This window comes from Taurulus bubalis (genome assembly GCF_910589615.1).
Source record: "Taurulus bubalis genome assembly, chromosome: 9".
Taxonomy (NCBI): domain Eukaryota; kingdom Metazoa; phylum Chordata; class Actinopteri; order Perciformes; family Cottidae; genus Taurulus; species Taurulus bubalis.
The window spans coordinates 4,843,662-4,861,608 of record NC_136597.1 but is presented as its reverse complement, the minus strand read 5'-3'; the positions used below and the strand labels follow the sequence as shown (position 1 = coordinate 4,861,608).

Genomic DNA, 17,947 nt, shown 5'->3' with positions numbered 1-17,947 from the left:
GCCTCTCTCAACCCAAAAAGACGAAAGCACAAGTGTATGCAATGCATTCTTTCCTAATCATTAGGAGCACACAGGAGCAACGAGCAATGTTTTTACCTCGGACGTGTAGCTCTAGCCTTTAGTCTTTTAGCACAATATCATGGATAATTAGCCATCGCGTGCATATTTAAGACCCTTTTAACGCTTTAAAGGCAGGGTTGATAAGCTTCATAAAAAAATCATGACAGAAATCAAGGGTGAAATGCTCTGACAATTTTTTTTTCTATTACGATGTCTGTGGCTGTAGCAGGACCGTCGTAAGCGACTCTTTAAAGCTAGCGCTGCAAGCTAGTTTCATTGGAAAACAGTTGCCAAGTCTGGCATCTACAGGTGAAAAAAGTTTTAAAAAGTTTAAAAAAATTAAAACCCTGCTTTTGTGTAAAAAACAACAACCAATGTTGATAAAAAAACTATCAACATCTTTGAACACTGAATATATTCCAGGGAGAAATAAAAGCTTGACAGCGCTGCGAATGGGGGTGTGGCTTAGCGAGCAGTCAGCTGTTGTGGACCTCAATCGTCATCGTCATTAACCGTTGTCATCACAATGTTATTTTCAGCCTTTGCCATCATCATAGCCACCTAAACAACCATCGTCCTCATCATCATCATCATCATCATCATCATCATCATCTTGATCACCTTTCATCACGTTGTCACCTTCATCTTTGCCCTCCCCCTCATCCCGTCCCATCCCACTACCTCCATCTCTCTCCCCCACCTCCTGCCGCGTCATCACCACAATAGCGCTGACATCAGCAACAAGGTAATTCCTCCACGTGTCCTTTTGGCGTTCCGACGCGAGAGCGAACAAACGCTGGCGTCGCATGGAGTCAGCGTCACGGTCGCAGTACCATGTGTCCTGGTGTGGCGATGGGAGGGAGAGAGGGGGGAGGTGGATCTCTCTGTCTCAAAGGATCGATGGACTCCCTCTTGTTCGCTCAGTCACGCCTCTCATCGACGTGCATCTGATCTTGCCGCGTTAGAAGCGATTTAGATGGATTAAATGAACCCCTCACATTAAAATGCTCCTCGCGTTTACACATTTAGAATTGGATTTCCATTTCCTACGGGCATTTTTTAACTGCTGCACCCTTCCTCTCATGTACTTACAATTGAGGATGAATGAATGTTTAATGGATCTACGCATGCATCTTGAATGCATCAGCACCTTAAAAAAAAGAATCCAAATGTCCGAGTCTATGCCAGGTGTAGATGGGAGCAGGGTATAGGGATTTATTAAGTTCACGCAATACAACATATTGCTTCTATACCAGCCTCATTAGACCCATCTCTGTGGTCACTATCACATAGTATCATGTTCTATATGTTGAAGGACAAGGTTGGTGATATGTTTCTTTTTAATATTTTCAATAAGGATAAGGACCCATTGCAATAAGGAGACCAAGACCAACATCACCCATTTCGGAGCCCATTAGTTCTTCATTTTGTTTCCTAAAACCGGCTGACTGATTTCCTAAAACAGCTGGGCGCTGTAGTTTGTAACAAACGTTACTCAAACGGGAGGAAATGCTGCATTTGTTGGGGACTATTTTCAGCCGCGTGTTTGGTTTTATTTATGGCGGCGGGACGGTGTATGTGGGATGGACTCAAAACAAGCGTGTGTGTGTGTTCATGGGAATGAAGTCATCCAGTGCAACAGTGTGACTCATTGCTGTGTGTTTGATAGTGTTGGACAACAATGCTGCTCTGCATGCAACTCAGTGGAATAAGCTGCGTCAGATGCTTCATGTCGAGGGTCGCTTCGTTGTTGGTTTTGCTCTTCTTAAGGGATTCATTGTCAGATAAGTACACTGAAGAATATCCTTTACTACCATTGATTGTCCTATTGTTTCCGCCCTGCAGAGGAGTCGGTGAGCAGCCTGCCAGCCTGGGATCTCCCCACTGTCCCCGAGTCGCACCTGTCCACAGCGGGCGACCACGACATCACACTCCCTGCCAACGTCACCAGCCCTTTCTCCACCCACCAGTGGAACACCACCATGCCCGTGCACACCAGAAAGACCTCACAGCACACGACCACATCAACTACCACCGTAAGCACATCCCTATCACCCACCACCATCAGCACCACCACCTCAACTTCACCGTTATCCACCACGGCGAGAGCACAAACACCATCGGGACCCAGTACAGTTTCTCCAACCATGAGCCGGAACACTGTGACCAACGAGAGCCTTCAGCTGACGACAGTGACCACGACGACGCCCTCAACGACCACTCTTGCTGCGACCGCCGCTGAGATGACGACACAGGCGGAAACCACTGGGAGGGCTGTAACAGCATCACCAAACACAACCACCGCTGCTACTACCGCCCGGCCAACAACAAGCCTCAAACTGACCACGGCGGCTACAACTCAGCCGACAACCACCACGACCACCACGACCACCACACCTGCCACTACCACCACCACCACTACTACGGTCGCCCCGACCACCCCCCCACCCACCACCACCACTACGCTTCCCACCACTACTACAACCACTACACCTGCAACTACTACTACTGCTGCCACCACCACTACCACCACCACTACCACCACGACAACAAAGGCACCCGCCACCACAGTCTTCATCCCGATCGAAACCACCACGCCGCCGCCCACCACTGAACCTCCCTCCAGTACCAGCGCAGGGGAAAGTCCTCTACCGTGCAACGTGACCGAGAAGTTCTGGGTCAGAACAGGTACGAGACTAAAACATCATCCTTGGAAAAATCTTTTAAAATGCTTAATGATGAATAGAGGAGAAATTCCATTTCAGAGACGAGGCCACAATGTTGCTATTTATGTCCAAGATGTAATTACATGCACAGAAATTAATTAGAACTTACGCATGGGCAGATATTGCTCAAGCATAAACACTTCTATTGATAGGAAGCTGGAGACTGTAGCCTTTGATTACATTGAACAGAGATGCTGTGATACTAAAGTACTAAAGCCTTTACTGTTTACTGCAGCAGCTGTAAAGTGATCAAGGAGACATTTAACCTGAGGCCAAAGTCCAAGCTCCTGTTTTATGGAAATATTATTATTTTCACAGAATGTCAACAAGGCAAATATGAACAGAGCCAATGACCTTCAATTTTGATGATGCTTTCTTTCACAGTTCTGTCCATTGAGCTGCGAAGGAACTGTCTGGATCTGATCCTGAAGCAGAACCTCTCTAAAGGACTGAGCCACGCCCTGCAGAGAGCCCTGAATGACCCCACAGCCAACGCACAGGTCAGTGTCTCCTACTGAGCAGTTAAGTGCCTTATACAACAATCTTGTAAATTAGTCAATAATAAGAAGCAGTTTTATCAGAATAATTTGACTAATCATGCTTCTTTAAAGCCAGTAACTACACATCATTGGCTAATAAACATAGGTCAGTGTTTAGTAAGCACAGGTTAGTGGGTAGTACATTCAGATCAATGGATGGTAAACATAGGACACTGACTTGAGCTCACAGGGGCCAGTAATCACAGTTCAATGGGTTGTAAACAAAGCCACCTAACACAGATCAGTGTCAGTGGGTAATAAACACAATTCACGGACTGGTGAATGAAGGTCACAGTCTATTAAAGTCAGGATAGGCACTTTATTTTTGTCACCATTGGGCCAAAAGTCATTCAACATATTGTAGTTCAAGTGTCCTTCTGACTTTTATTTTGGCTCAATTTAGTTCTGTTCTGTTTCAGGGGTGGAGACAAAATTTTTGCAATAGCTTAGCTTTCTGCTACTGGCTGCTGCTAGCTCACAGCTACGGTTAGCACAAGGCTAAATATAATCTAATATTTTAGCCTTCTGCTGCAGCAGGAGACTAAAATATTAGCAACATTTTCTCTCCATTGCTCCAAGGCTAAACCATTTGCAATATGGTCAAGAAAACTGCCTACATCGGGGTACTACTTGAAAAACCAGATGCTAAAAAGGTTATTATGAAATTTCTGCTCAGTAATGCCCCCCACCAAAAAAAACTAACCACAAGTCAGTGAATGCAGGTCAGCAGCTAGTAAGCGCATAGCTGTGACTGGTAAACACAGGCCATTGGCTACTAAACAAGGGCTCATATGCCCTCTAGTATGTCTAGTGATGATAATACACACATTTTACCTTTGCATTCAATGTACTCACCACCGACTCCAATAGGTCTGTATGTTCTTGATGTGATGGAGATGACCTCAAGAGTCTCTCTGCTTCATTATGCAAAATGCTCTCATCAAATCATCTTTACATTTGAGTTTTGCCACAGTGTTGGCCCTCCGCCTGTGCAGACATCCTGTTTCTTGAGTGTGTCATCACTTCACAATATATCACGGTATATTTTTTTGAGGTCATTTTTCTCCTTCTGCTCGTTCACACTGGCAAAGACTCGTCTGAGTGGCGCTGGAAAATGAACGGGGAGAGGCGACTAATGCAGACGCCGCTTGCAGTTTGAATATAAATAACCTGTTGAACAGTGTTTTGCTCAGAGAGGTTTCTTTCACACACACACAGACACACACACACACACACACACACACACACACACACACACACACACACACACACACAAACAAACAAGATCTTGGAAAATGAATCCAGAATCACTGATTCTTTCCCGCAGGTGATCTTCGTATTCTGTTGCGGATATTTATTTATTTTTTGTCTTTGATTTGTCTTTTTCAAACCACATCTATTTCTTCTTCATCTTTTTAAACGATCACTCCCCTAACTCCCCGATCAGATCAGATCTAATCGCTCCCTCGGTTTAAGTCGATTGATTTTCTGCCAACCTGTCTGTCTCGCCTGTCTGTTTGTCCACATGCCTCTCTCTCTCTCTCTCTCTCTCTCTCTCTCTCTCTCTCTCTCTCTGTCTCTCTGTCTGTTCTTCCGTCTTCATCATCTGGTTGCTTTATCTATTTTTATCCATTTGTTTGTGAGCCTACACTGGGAGTGACTCAGTGTCTCTAAGCTCCCGTCCACTTTCATCTACCCCCTGCGACACACACACACACACACACACACACACACACACACACACACACACACACACACACACACACACACACACACACACACACACACACAAACTATCCTTAGTTCTCATCCCCTCCATCAGATATTTAATATCTGGATCAGTCTGTTGAGAGACAAATAAAAGCCATGAAATGCAGGCAGTGTTTTGAGGCATTGTTGATGGGCAAATATTGGCCTTCAGCAGCGGTGGGGATCGTCAAACAGCATGAAATTAGCATGCAGCGGTATTTAATGTGTTGCATCATTGAACAATGTGGTTAACCATAATTGCGTGTGAAAATTGGCCAGTTTTACAGCTTGCAAAATGTTGGCTGGGAGCACGAAGTGACAGCAGGGGGGCTAAGGGCAGATCTGGTCAGCTTTAATGAATTCAAGTATGCAAAACAAAGGTGAAATAAAAACCTTGCGCCTTCTGCAGGGTGCGGGGTCGCCCCCAGAATATAAAAGACCCAAGGCGAAACTGGCAGAAGGAGCAGGAATCAGAGGAAAAGTTGAAGTTTATCCATCTGCTACTTCAGCACCAAGGACAGCGCCACGGATATATTAACACACAGCATAAGTTATGCCTGATTTATGTTCCCCAGTCGTTGTGCACACATTCGTTCTGTGCAGGCTGGTAACTTGGTGTTTGAAATCCTTCGTCAGGCGGTCTCTGATTTATTGGATAGGTGTGATTCAATAGTTCCTTATAGGTTTGTGAACTGTATATTTATAAGCAGAGTCTATTACAGGAAGCAGGTTTCCTTATTCATCTGGATAAAGCAACTTAACCCGATACTTCAGTGAACCGCATGCATGCGCTAATAGACACGCTGTATTGTTGTCGTATTCTAGTTGTTAAGGAGGCGCCGTTTATGCAGTTTAATTCTTCTAGAGTGCTTCTAGAATGTGGATGACTTCAGGAGCATGTGATTGGACGTTGTGTTTTTTAATGATACATGCTGTTTTCATTTGCTGTAGAACATTTTGCATTAGATGGAAATGTTACCGGATGAGAGTCTATTCTTCAAAATCTATACATTCACCATTTATGAATGATTTATGAATAACAAATTACACAATATCCATGTATATAGGCTTAGTTTATTATCATTTTTTTATTACAGGATCATTCTCTGTTCATACAAATGGACAAATAACTCCCAGGCAGGTTAATAAAAATATATATGTTTATACGCAGTGTTATTAAACGCTCAGTGACCAGTCATGGGTGCTGCATGAGATGAGTTATAGTTGTTAACGAAGACGGAAATAAACACAGCGATGTGAGAGGAGAGGAGAGGAGAGGGATGAGGAAAGAGCCATATAGTAAGAACAGCTGCAGCGGCTCCAGCGTGGACGGAGGTGGAGGGTAGAGGCAGGTGGGCGGCGAATGCTTCCGGAAATAAGAGCCTTGACTCACCGCCGATTGCTGTCTGTATGTGTTCTTCCAGGACACAGTCAGATTTATCACTGTTGGAGGCTCAAGCTAAACTATGCCCTTGAAGCAGATAAAAAAAGAAGAAAAAGAGGGGGATTATAAATACCCTTAGTGAACCCATAGCGAGTACGACATGCATTTTAAAGGCTTCACTCCGTCTCGTTTCACCTGGTAGCACTGATTTCTCTTCCGATACGGTTTCGTCTGGGTCTTCTTTAAAATAAGAACACGAATACTCGAGACGTACTGGCATCCGCATGTGTTTAGGATGCATGAACACAATCTCTTTTGGAATACAAAGGGAAGCGAAGTAAAAAAAACAACTAAAAACTTAAATGGACCCTCCCCCCTTTCTCCCCATCACAGGTGGAACACGACGACTGCAGCCCCCACAACGTGACGTTGGCTTACTACGTGACCAGCGGCAAGACCGTCTACGTTTCCTCCCGGGTGGTCGAGGCGCTGCACGTCTACGGTTTCGACAAGCTGCTGTCGGACATCCGGCAGCACACCCCGTCGGTCAAGGCGGTCCTGGTTCCCGTGGCGAACTGGGTGCCCTCTCCGAGCATCCACCTGCAGCTGAAAACAGGTGATGGAACCTGACGAGTTTAGATAGATCGACCCTAAGAATCGAACAGAAGTGCAGGGAGGAAGAGGTGGAGGAGGAGGAGGAGGAGGAGGAGGGAGAGGAGGAGGAGGGAGAGAATATGAGCAGAAGGAGAGCAGGGAGATAGAAAACGCAATGAGAGTACAGGGAGGGAGACACAGGGGAAGAGTAGAGCAGAGACAAAATTAGAAAATTCTGATTACATGTCTGCTCTCCTTTACTTTTCTCTGATACCCTAAATCCCATACAAACTCCCATGATTGCAGAGCAAAGGCAAATTGGTCCATTCATTTAGTCAGCCTCTTAAGCCTCTTAAAACACACACACACATACACACACACACACACTTTGGCGCGTGTGCGCACACACGTCTAAGTCGGGTCTTGTGGGAACATGGGGAGGGAAATCGGTGCAATTAACACATTGCTATTTTAAAGATACATGCGCGGATTAGAAACCCATTTCTAAACTAGGAATTGTATTATTATTATTTTTAAGTCATGTTGGTGTCGATTCAGCTCACTACACAGAATTTGGTAGACTTTGCAATGGTGTTACTGAATGAATATAAAGTCACATACAGTAATTTATTTTCATTTCAAGTTGCATTTATAATCATCTTTATATAACACATTTAAATGACAATACAGTACATGCAATAGATCCAAGATTCAAGATATTGTTATTGTCATATGCACAGATAACAGGTAGTTATTCTGTACAATGAAAATATTATTTTGCTGGGTTCTCTAACACACAGAATTGTAAAAAACTTAAGGTAAAAAATAAATAAAAATAAGGCACAAAATAAAGTGACAGTATTGCACAAAAATATCTATAAAGTGTATATTCATTGCTACAATATCCAAAGTATGGCCGTGACATGAATATATAAAGGGGGGCGCTCAGTGATGATAGTCACAGCAAGATGCAGCGCTTCAGTGTTTTTTTAGCTCGATGTTTCGGCTCCATGGCCTGCAACCTTAATGTTGGCAGCTGTTTGCCCACATCGTTGCCATATTAAGTTTATAAGGTGATCGTACATCACTGTTGACAAAAAATAATGATGTAACAAAACTAAAATCATAGTCATAAACACAGAAGCTTTAACCACCGAGGGGAAACAATAAATATCTGCGTTGTGTCGTTTTCAGATAAATGGCCAAGTTGAATATTTCATGGCTTTCAGTGTGACGCATACCGCCGTAAAGACGACCCCCCTGCTCGTGTGCAGCTGTGTATCAAGTGGGCCCTCTAGGCGAGGATAAAAATCCATTTCTGGCTTGTTCAGCTCATAAACCATAAATACACAGCATATGCCAATTCACCATCCACAGCACAATTTGCATAAGATTATCAACTGGGTCAGCGCTGCTTGTGCCTCCAATGTGTCGAAGACTACGAGACGAGGGAAGGGTGCAGAGTCTCTTTGCCTTCCTTCAGAGACGAGGCCCGCGCTCATAAGCACCACGGCGTTTGAATGTAGGTCAGAATATTGTTCTACCTCTTCCTCTTGGAGTTTGTTTAAAAGAAAGAAAAAAAAGCTGAAAAAGACCAGAGTGCAGGGAGAGAATGGAGGGCGGCTGCAGTAAGAGGACTGAGACAACATTAATAACATCCTCCATGATCTGCTGATGGGCTCTCCATTGTTTACACCTCCTGTTCTTGGCTGCTCTCATTCGAGATAGTGACGATAATCCTCGTTCAGGTTTGTCGGTCACGCAGGAAACGTCTGTCGAGAGAAAAAAACAGATTGTTTCATTGCTACGGATGCATTCATGGTAAACCATTTAAACGTTAAATAATACTAATAATTATATGTAATATGTACTGAAACCTCATATCGATTTTGTCAAAGAAAAGACGCGAAGCACCTTTATACACTCTAGATTGCTCACATTTACTTTCATATGGGGAGTATGAAACAAATACAATTTATATTGTTGAGGTATAAATAACAATCACCAACTGTTTATTAAATTAGAGCCTCTAATATTTATAGATTTGACATTTTAAAACTGCATCAATTACATTACTGATTTTTAGGGAGTAATTTGTTTTCCTTTCCTTCCCTGCTTGTTTTTGTGCTGTAATTATTCACAGAGTGAAATCAAATGCCATTTCAATATCAATTAAACATAATTCCTCCCCCGCAGTGTTGAGGTTCGTCGGCCCGACCGATAACGTCTACTCCTGCAGCTTCGTCCAGATGTTGGAGCAGCGGCTGGAAAACGCCTTCGACGAGGCTCAGGACAAAGTGCTGGAGACCTACTACCGGCTCACCGTGGAGGTACGCCGCCGGGTTCACGGACCGCCATGTGTGTCATGTGTGTCATGTGTGTCATGTGTGCGCCTGTGGCCTATCAGGCAAATGTGAATAACACAAAGCTGTAGGTCAAAATTCGACTTTCCGCAACAACAAAAAAATCATTCCATGGAAGGTCACACTAGTCAGAAAGCTTTGGTAGCAATATGCAGTGAAAGGAGGGAACGGCGTAATGCAGGTTTATTTCCAGAGACGCAATCAAAAGTAATTCTTCTACTGTGCCGCTTAATGTCGAAACCCTTTTCAGCTACTTTCCCTCATTTTGTTCCCAGCTTCTTTCTCATTTTCGGTCCCTATTCTCTCTGATCGGCAAGGTGCTCTCATGACTGCAGGATGTACATGCACGCACCATCATAATCATGAAGTGGGTCTCGGCAAGCGGAGGCCGATATAGGCTCCATTCATAATTCATCCTCTGAAATATTAACACTCACGGAGGAATGCGATGGGAGGTCCTCGTACATCGCATCGACGTCTGCTTTATTTTACTCAGTCACGTTGTTTTCAGAGCGACGAAAGAGAAAGAAGAAACCATTGTTCATTGAAAGTGTCATACTGTGTCTCGAGTTCCGTTATGCATTCTTTATGGGGCATCGTAGATGTTTGGTATGATACATTAGATTTTTCTGTATGAATGTTTCAATTATAAATGCCCCCCCCGCCCCGATTTATGTGCTTGTCGTAAATAAAAAATGTAGAGATAATTCCAAGAAAGACGTGTTTATCCTCAGATCCAGAGCGTGTCCCAGGAGCCGGGCTCCCCGTCCGTCTCGCTGGTGTACGTGGTGAAGAACCAGGATGCCATTCTCAACGGGACGATCTCCAGCGGCCTCCTCAACCAGCTGACCGCGGAGCTGGTGGGCTACTTCCTGTTCTACCCTCCCATGGTCATCGCCGAGCGTAAGTGAAACCGCAATGCACCTTGAGGCACCTTTTTTTTATCCCATGGTTGATAGCTTATGGTCTTCTTCTCCCTTAGCTTTGTTGCCGCATTTCTAAATTTCTTTGTATGTTTCTGCAAAAAATGTTGATCGGTAAAATAGCAGTAATGTGCATCACCGGCTGCTACTTGTCACTCATTGGTTCATAAAACAACGCATTGGTCAAAGAAATCCACCTTTGGAAAACACCTCGATAAATGCCCCGTGAATTGAGATTCTTTTGGAACTATTTTCTACCAAAGTAGCTGTCCCCTCTAGATGTATTTTTGGTCTGGAGTAATGCAGACTTTATTTCTGTGAAGACATGCTTCTCCAACCCTTTCTCACTCCAAATCCGCCAAATATTGACGAGAACGCTGTTTGAGTCCCGAGTGAAACCAAATCAACGTCGTTATTTCATTTTCTACCTTAGTTTTGTTACGTGACTTAAGTACTTGACTAACGCCAGGCATGCAGCAAGCGTAACCTCCTTATTATGCAACAAACGCACTGAACCCAAACCACAATCTGTCAGTAGTTTTGTTGCGTGAGTGAACCTAAAAGGAGAGTGAACCGAAAGTTTATTTTGAAGAGGTTTTGAAAAGACACTGGCGCTAGAGGGGAACTGATCAAACGCTGGAATTTGACAAATTGGGATTGAGAACTCACCAAAAACATTCCATTTACTTCCATTACATTGTTGGGATATATAAAATAGATACCTCCAAACCTGAGCAAAGAAAATACCACTTACTAGTAATGATATAATGAGCTTTTTGAAATTTTGTTGAATTGACCCTTTAAGAACACTACTTTAACAGTTGTAACACCATCACTAATGTCAGGTATATTTTACCCGATAAAAACTACTCATCAAAATATATGAAAACGCAACAATACATGGCAAATTGAAGTACATTTTTTATTTTCCCTTATACAGCGTCTGATAAAATGAAAAAAAGGTATCACGAGGGGACCCTAAAAAAAGGGAATCTTTAATGAAAAATTCTTAAAAGAATCATCCGACGTTAGTGGTCTCGGGTTAATGTTTGGACCTCCAAATCAGTATGGTTAATAGCAGTCAACATACTTTTATTTAATTCAATTCCATATTGAATCCAAACAGGACAGGGAAAAGGTCACAAATATTCTAATATGCAAATGAGCCAGCCAATATTTTGAGCAGCCAGCAGCTGAATGAGTTGGCAACATTTCTTCCTTCTCTCATCGCTCGTTTCTGAGAAGTCACGGCGACAAAGAGTCGCTCCGCTCTCACGGCTGCACGGAGAGACTTGGCCGGCATTGTCTAACCCGCAATTAACGACAAATTAAAGTCCAGTCAGAGTGCTTGATACTCATTGGCTTGATGGACCTCCAAGACATCTTCTCAGAGGCACTGCCGGGCAATTATTATGCCTCTATAATTCGCCACAGAGGGCCGTAAGTGAAAAGAAAATGAGTAATTTATTTGTGGACGCGGCACGTGGCTCTGACAGTCGCAATGTGTCGCATTATGTTGTCTGACACGTCGCAAAGATGCTCCCTCCATTGATGCTCGTGTTCCTTTATTGTGCCAAAAGGCGACTTTTGAGACATAAACATTGTGGTTGTCCCTCTAACTTCTCTCTCGGGAGTCTTCCCCGTCGTGAGGAAAGCTGTTGCAGTTTTCTTACCACAGAGCTCAGAGCTACTGAGAACCATTGAGTCGACTGCAGAGCAATGCATGATTCATGCCGTAGCGTATGTTTGACCTGGGGGGAGTTCAAGATTACTCTATATTGTGTAAGTAAAGAAGGATGTCAGAATATATTATGGCCTCCAGGCTGAATAGAAGGATATATTCCTATATTTAGGAGGAAAAGTAGTTGCCTCACGGCGCCCATTATCGGACAAGGAAATTAAAGAATAAGTCAAGTGACGTTTCCTAAAGTATCTCCGGAACCACGACGTTGATTAACTTCATTTAAATTGCTGAAATACAGTAACGGCTTGTGGGAAGAGTTATAGCCGAAAAGAAATTAAACTTACCATTAAGTTTAAGTAATTACATGTGGTCGTTGGAGGTTTCTTCGACGCGTCACACGTCTTAAGCAGTAATTTATGCAAAGAAAATTACCCAGCATGCCCCAATCCAAGCAATTTTAGGCATAAAGGCTTTAACTCCTTGGTTACAGGCCAAGGCTTTGTTTTATTGTGATTTTTGCATTTTTGGGAAATCTTGCTCATATCATGCTGGATGTTCATAGTTATGATCAAAATATGTTATACAATAATATTTTTTTTAATTTTTTTTATTTTTCACAAATACATTCTGAAATTTTTTTTTTTTAAATAACACAAGTGTTAGAACTCATTTGGGGATCATACGACTACTTGAACAGACCTCACTAAGAACTCTAGAAGGGCTTCTCCCCCCTAGGGGGCGGGTCGGGGCTCAAAAGGACACACAGCCACACAGGCATTGTGGTAATTGTCCAACGACCAAAAGACATCATCAACCCAAGTGACCGACTCCAGACCCCACAGACGGGTCACATGATCTCTGTTCGTCTTCCACTGTAGCCTCTATTGCCATCTGCAAGATTTTAAAAAGGGCAAACAGCTGTACGGTTCCTATCATCTGAATCCCGCCGCGGGCAATCTGTTGTCCACGTCCCCCCGAATGAGCTAATTTTATCCCGGCGAGATTAGATTAGTATCTATTTGCACGTACTCTCTACACCCAGCGGGCGGAAACATCACACTTCACTCGGTCACATCCAAAACCCACTTGGCATCACCGCGGAAACCCAGTCTGTTCTCTTAAAGAAGCAGTTTAAAATGTTTTATTTTGTACTAATAGTGAAACAATGAAGAACTGATTACAGTACAGATTAACATGACACGACGGGGGAAGAGTCCAGACATCGAGCGGTTTACGCTGAGAGCATCAACTGGTGATCAATTCTCGTGCGATGAAAGTCGCCTGGATATTGATCTCCACGGTTTACGTGCAGAGGACTCGACGTCTACTGCATGTGAGCGTTTCACTGGAGACTCATTACTTTGGAGATTAAAACAGTGCACGTGCAGCCCTCTTCCCCAACAGTAAAGCCTATTTATACACTGCAAAAAGGCACCGTTTACTCCTGTTTGAGTAACATTTGTTAGATACTACAGTGGCCAGCTGGTTTAGAACATTTTGGAGACTTTTCTTGAGGGGAAGGGGATTTCAAAGATTGACATTGTCCATACGAATGAATGAATGAGCTTGGTGCTTAGTGCCACATACGGGGTCGCTAAGTCATGCAGTAGGCCTGCTGAAGTATAGCGACAATTCATTACTGGTTTGTTGACAGCATGACAAATAACACCAGCCTCCTACTTTTAAACTTGTTTAAACTTTTCACACACACAACCTCTGCAGCGTTATTCATGAAATGAATGTGTTCGATTTTGTCGGCCCGCTGAGCTGATTCACCAAAAGGCCGCCGAATGCGTCTGAACCCTCACACCTCAGCCGCCGTTTGCCTTAAGTGTTTAAGCGAGCTCGTCGTTGTCAGTGGAGGAGGAGGAGGAGGAGGAAGAGGAAGAGGAGGAGGAGAGCTCGGCAAATGTAAATGTAAATGTTCTCGCACGCAGAGGGCATCGAGGAAGGTTTGAGCAGAAATACTCCAGCAGCTACACCGCCGCTGCACCGCCGCCATTGACTCGGGCCCGAAACACAACTCTGGGCCGACCGCCAGCTCAGAGGAGTTAGGCAGGGGACAGATGGTGAACCAGGCAGATGGGCAATAAAGAGAGAGAGAGAGAGAGAGAGAGAGAGAGAGAGAGAGAGAGAGAGAGTTGAAGGATGAGCAGGAGGCTGATGGACTGAAGGGGTGATGATGGGTGGATGAAGACGGAAGGAGACAGTCGGCCGGACGGAAAGGGAGCAGGCGTTTTTTTCGGGAAATGAATCGTCTGACAGGTAAACAGGTAGAGAGAGCGAGGCGGCGGCACGCAGGCGGGCGGAGAGGAAGGGAGATCGCCGGCGTAGATGGAGAGGGGAAGTAGACGGTAAGCGGTGAGGAAGTAGAGGTCACAATGCAACCTGACAAGAAGTGTTTCATCCTATTTTATCATCCGTAGCTAAACGCCCCTCCGCCTCCGTCTCTGCAGATCTGTCGCTGCGGCACACAAACAAAACAAAAATATGTATGATTACCAAATTATCATAGATAATACATATTTATGAGTAGACAAATATCAAAACACCTGGGTCTATTCAAATACACAAGGTATATTTAACACTTTATTATGGTTTCCCATTCCACATTTTCATGTGGATGCTATCAAATAATAAAAATACAGTTCTTGCTCTGTGCAAAAATGCATTTACAAGTTCAGCTAAAGCGAGGATAAAGAAGTAAAGACTAATATATATTTGTTATATTCTATATATTTGTATATATATGGGAAGACTGTCTTATTGATCAGGGCAGACTGTCTTACCCGGCTCCAGTAAAAGAGAGATTTTCTAAAGGGATTCTGGTGTTCTGAAACACGAGTTAAACACTCAACCAAGTCACGACTGTTTGCTGTCCTGGCTCCTCAATGGTGGAATGAGCTCCACATTGACATCAGGACAGCAGAAAGTCTCTACATCTTCCATAAACTAAAAACATGTCTTTTTCGACTACACCTTTACAAGGAAGGTAGCGCCGTAGTAGCACTTTAGTGGCATTTAAATAGCACTTACTGATAGCACTTTGTAGTTTAACTAGTTTAACTTTCTTGATTCTTGTTGTTCTGAGTTTGTACTCGTGGTTGAATGCATTTATTTGTAAATTGTAAGTCGCTTTGGATAAAAGCGTCAGCTAAATGAAATGTAATGTAATGAAACATTACCACTTTCGTCCACAGTGAAAATCAACAGTAAATGAAAGTTGCTCAAAGTAGCTTTAAAAACTTGGATTTTAGATAATTGTGGACAATAATATGTTTTTTAAAATTGGCAAATGTCGGTAACTTTCTCTCTCTTTCCCCCTATAGCCCTTGAATACCATAATCTCAACACGTCGATGGCGACCAAGAACTATTGGGTGAAAACAGGTAAATAGCACACACACACACACACACACACACACACACACACACACACACACACACACACACACACACACACACACACACACACACACACACACACACACACACACACACAGAGTGCTGCTGGATGATCATCGGTAATTACGAGCCGCATCGATCGGACACAACAGCAGTTAGCCCTGGTGCCCGTTGTTGTGCAATTCAGCAGAATAGTATTGGCTCTCTCATTTTCCTCCCCTGTCCTAACAACCCCCCCCCCATCCCCCCAAATACACACACACTGCTCTACTCACCCCCTCTCTTGCGCTCTCTGCGCCCGAAATGTCTATAGCTGTTTTGTTCCTGGGAAAACCTATTGATGTACACTCACCTAAAGGATTATTAGGAACACCTGTTCAATACTCTCATTAATGCAATTATCTAATCAACCAATCAAATGGCAGTTGCTTCAATGCATTTCGGGGTGTGGTCCTGGTCAAGACAATCTCCTGAACTCCAAACTGAATGTCAGAATGGGAAAGAAAGGTGATTTAAGCAATTTTGAGCGTGGCATGGTTGTTGGTGCCAGACGGGTTGGTCTGAGTATTTCACAATCTGCTCAGTTACTGGGATTTTCACGCACAACCATTTCTAGGGTTTACAAAGAATGGTGTGAAAAGGGAAAAACATCCAGTATGCGGCAGTCCTGTGGGCGAAAATGCCTTGTTGATGCTAGAGGTCAGAGGAGAATGGGCCGACTGATTCAAGCTGATAGAAGAGCAACTTTGACTGAAATAACCACTCGTTACAACCGAGGTTGCAGCAAAGCATTTGTGAATCCACAACACACACAACCTTGAGGCGGATGGGCTACAACAGCAGAAGACCCCACCGGGTACCACTCATCTCCACTACAAATAGGAAAAAGAGGCTACAATTTGCAAGAGCTCACCAAAATTGGACAGTTGAAAACTGGAAAAATGTTGCCTGGTCTGATGGGTCTCGATTTCTCTCGAGACATTCAGATGGTAGAGTCAGAATTTGGCGTAAACAGAATGAGAACATGGACCATCATGCCTTGTTACCACTGTGCAGGCTGGTGGTGGTGGTGTAATGGTGTGGGGGATGTTTTCTTGGCACACTTTAGGCCCCTTAGTGCCAATTGGGCATCGTTTAAATGCCACGGCCTACCTGAGCATTGTTTCTGACCATGTCCATCCCTTTATGGCCACCATGTACCCATCCTCTGATGGCTACTTCCAGCAGGATAATGCACCATGTCACAAAGCTCCAATCATTTCTAATTGGTTTCTTGACTTGACTTCACAGTCACCAGATCTCAACCCAATAGAGCATCTCTTTGTGCCCTGGATGTGCATCCCACAAATCTCCATCAACTGCAAGATGCTATCCTATCAATATGGGCCAACATTTCTAAAGAATGCTTTCAGCACCTTGTTGAATGAATGCCACGTAGAATTAAGGCAGTTCTGAAGGCGAAAGGGGGTCAAACACAGTATTAGTATGGTGTTCCTAATAATCCTTTAGGTGAGTGTATAATGCACGGCTTCTTGACTGGGGCAGAGGGAGAGATCACTTCACATCACATCACGGCCGGGTGTGAATGATTCTGAAGCGCGTGTGTGTGTGTGTGTGTGTGTGAAGTCTGTCCACTCCACCATCTCACTTATAGCACCTAGTAAGAGACACGCAAAGGAGCAAGATTATTGCAAGCGCCTGTGTGTGTGTGTGTGTTTGTGTGTGTGTGTGTGTTTGCGTGTGTGTGTGTGTGTCGCTGCAAGTTTCTAGGCAGCTTTCAGACGGAAGGGAAGATCATCTGGTCCTCTCTAATATCCGACTCATATCCTATTGTTAATCTCTCTCCCCCTCTCCTCCCTTGTTCTCCCCTCAACATCAATGCCTCCCTTTTGATGTTATCTCACCTCCTCCGTCTTCACACTCTCCCCGTGTGTTCCCATTCCCATTCCCACCCTCCGTCCCTTCTCCCCCTCTTGTCTCTCCTCACAGTGATCCAGGATGTGGAGAGCTCCTCCCTGGAGGCCAACTACCAGAGCTTTGCCAGCCTGATGGAGCAGCGGCTGGCTGAGCTCTTCCTGGTGGCCGGCAGGCAGGGCCCCCGGGCGCCGCGCCCTCGGAGGGCCACCACCGTGGGCAGCTACACCGTACAGGTGGGCGGGAGCGGGATTCTTGTGTGTCACTGTGTGTGTTAGTGGCGATGGCGGGGTTTGTGTTTGTACGATTCTCTGCTTTAAAAGAACTAGTTTGCACCTTTTGAGTGACCACATCTCTGTCAACACAATTATTTGAAAGATTTTTCACCTCTGCGCTTTCCAAGAGCCCTTCTAGTGATATGTGTTGGAAAATAATTAGAGCCAAAATGATTAATTGATCAGTAGATAATATCTATTTTTGATTTATCGCTCAGGTTTTTAATTTGAGTTTTGTCATCTCATGTAGTCGTGAACTGAATCTCGTGGGTTTTGGACTGTTGGTCAAACAAAACAATCAATTTGATGACTGTATGAACTGTCATGTACAC

The 17,947-nt window shown here is 44.1% G+C and overlaps 1 protein-coding gene across 1 annotated transcript in view; it reads left to right on the top strand.

The window, feature by feature from the left end:
- kiaa1549la (KIAA1549-like a) overlaps nucleotides 1–17,947 on the top strand; it is a gene marked incomplete at both ends in the record, with an annotated part of 54,811 nt that overhangs the window by 872 nt on the left and 35,992 nt on the right. Inside the window, 7 exons of the mRNA XM_079224077.1 lie at nucleotides 1,906–2,748; nucleotides 3,171–3,286; nucleotides 6,852–7,074; nucleotides 9,249–9,382; nucleotides 10,150–10,318; nucleotides 15,352–15,411; nucleotides 17,416–17,576. Coding sequence (XP_079080203.1) covers nucleotides 1,906–2,748; nucleotides 3,171–3,286; nucleotides 6,852–7,074; nucleotides 9,249–9,382; nucleotides 10,150–10,318; nucleotides 15,352–15,411; nucleotides 17,416–17,576 — 1,706 coding nt within the window. The remainder of the gene's footprint in view (nucleotides 1–1,905; nucleotides 2,749–3,170; nucleotides 3,287–6,851; nucleotides 7,075–9,248; nucleotides 9,383–10,149; nucleotides 10,319–15,351; nucleotides 15,412–17,415; nucleotides 17,577–17,947) is intronic.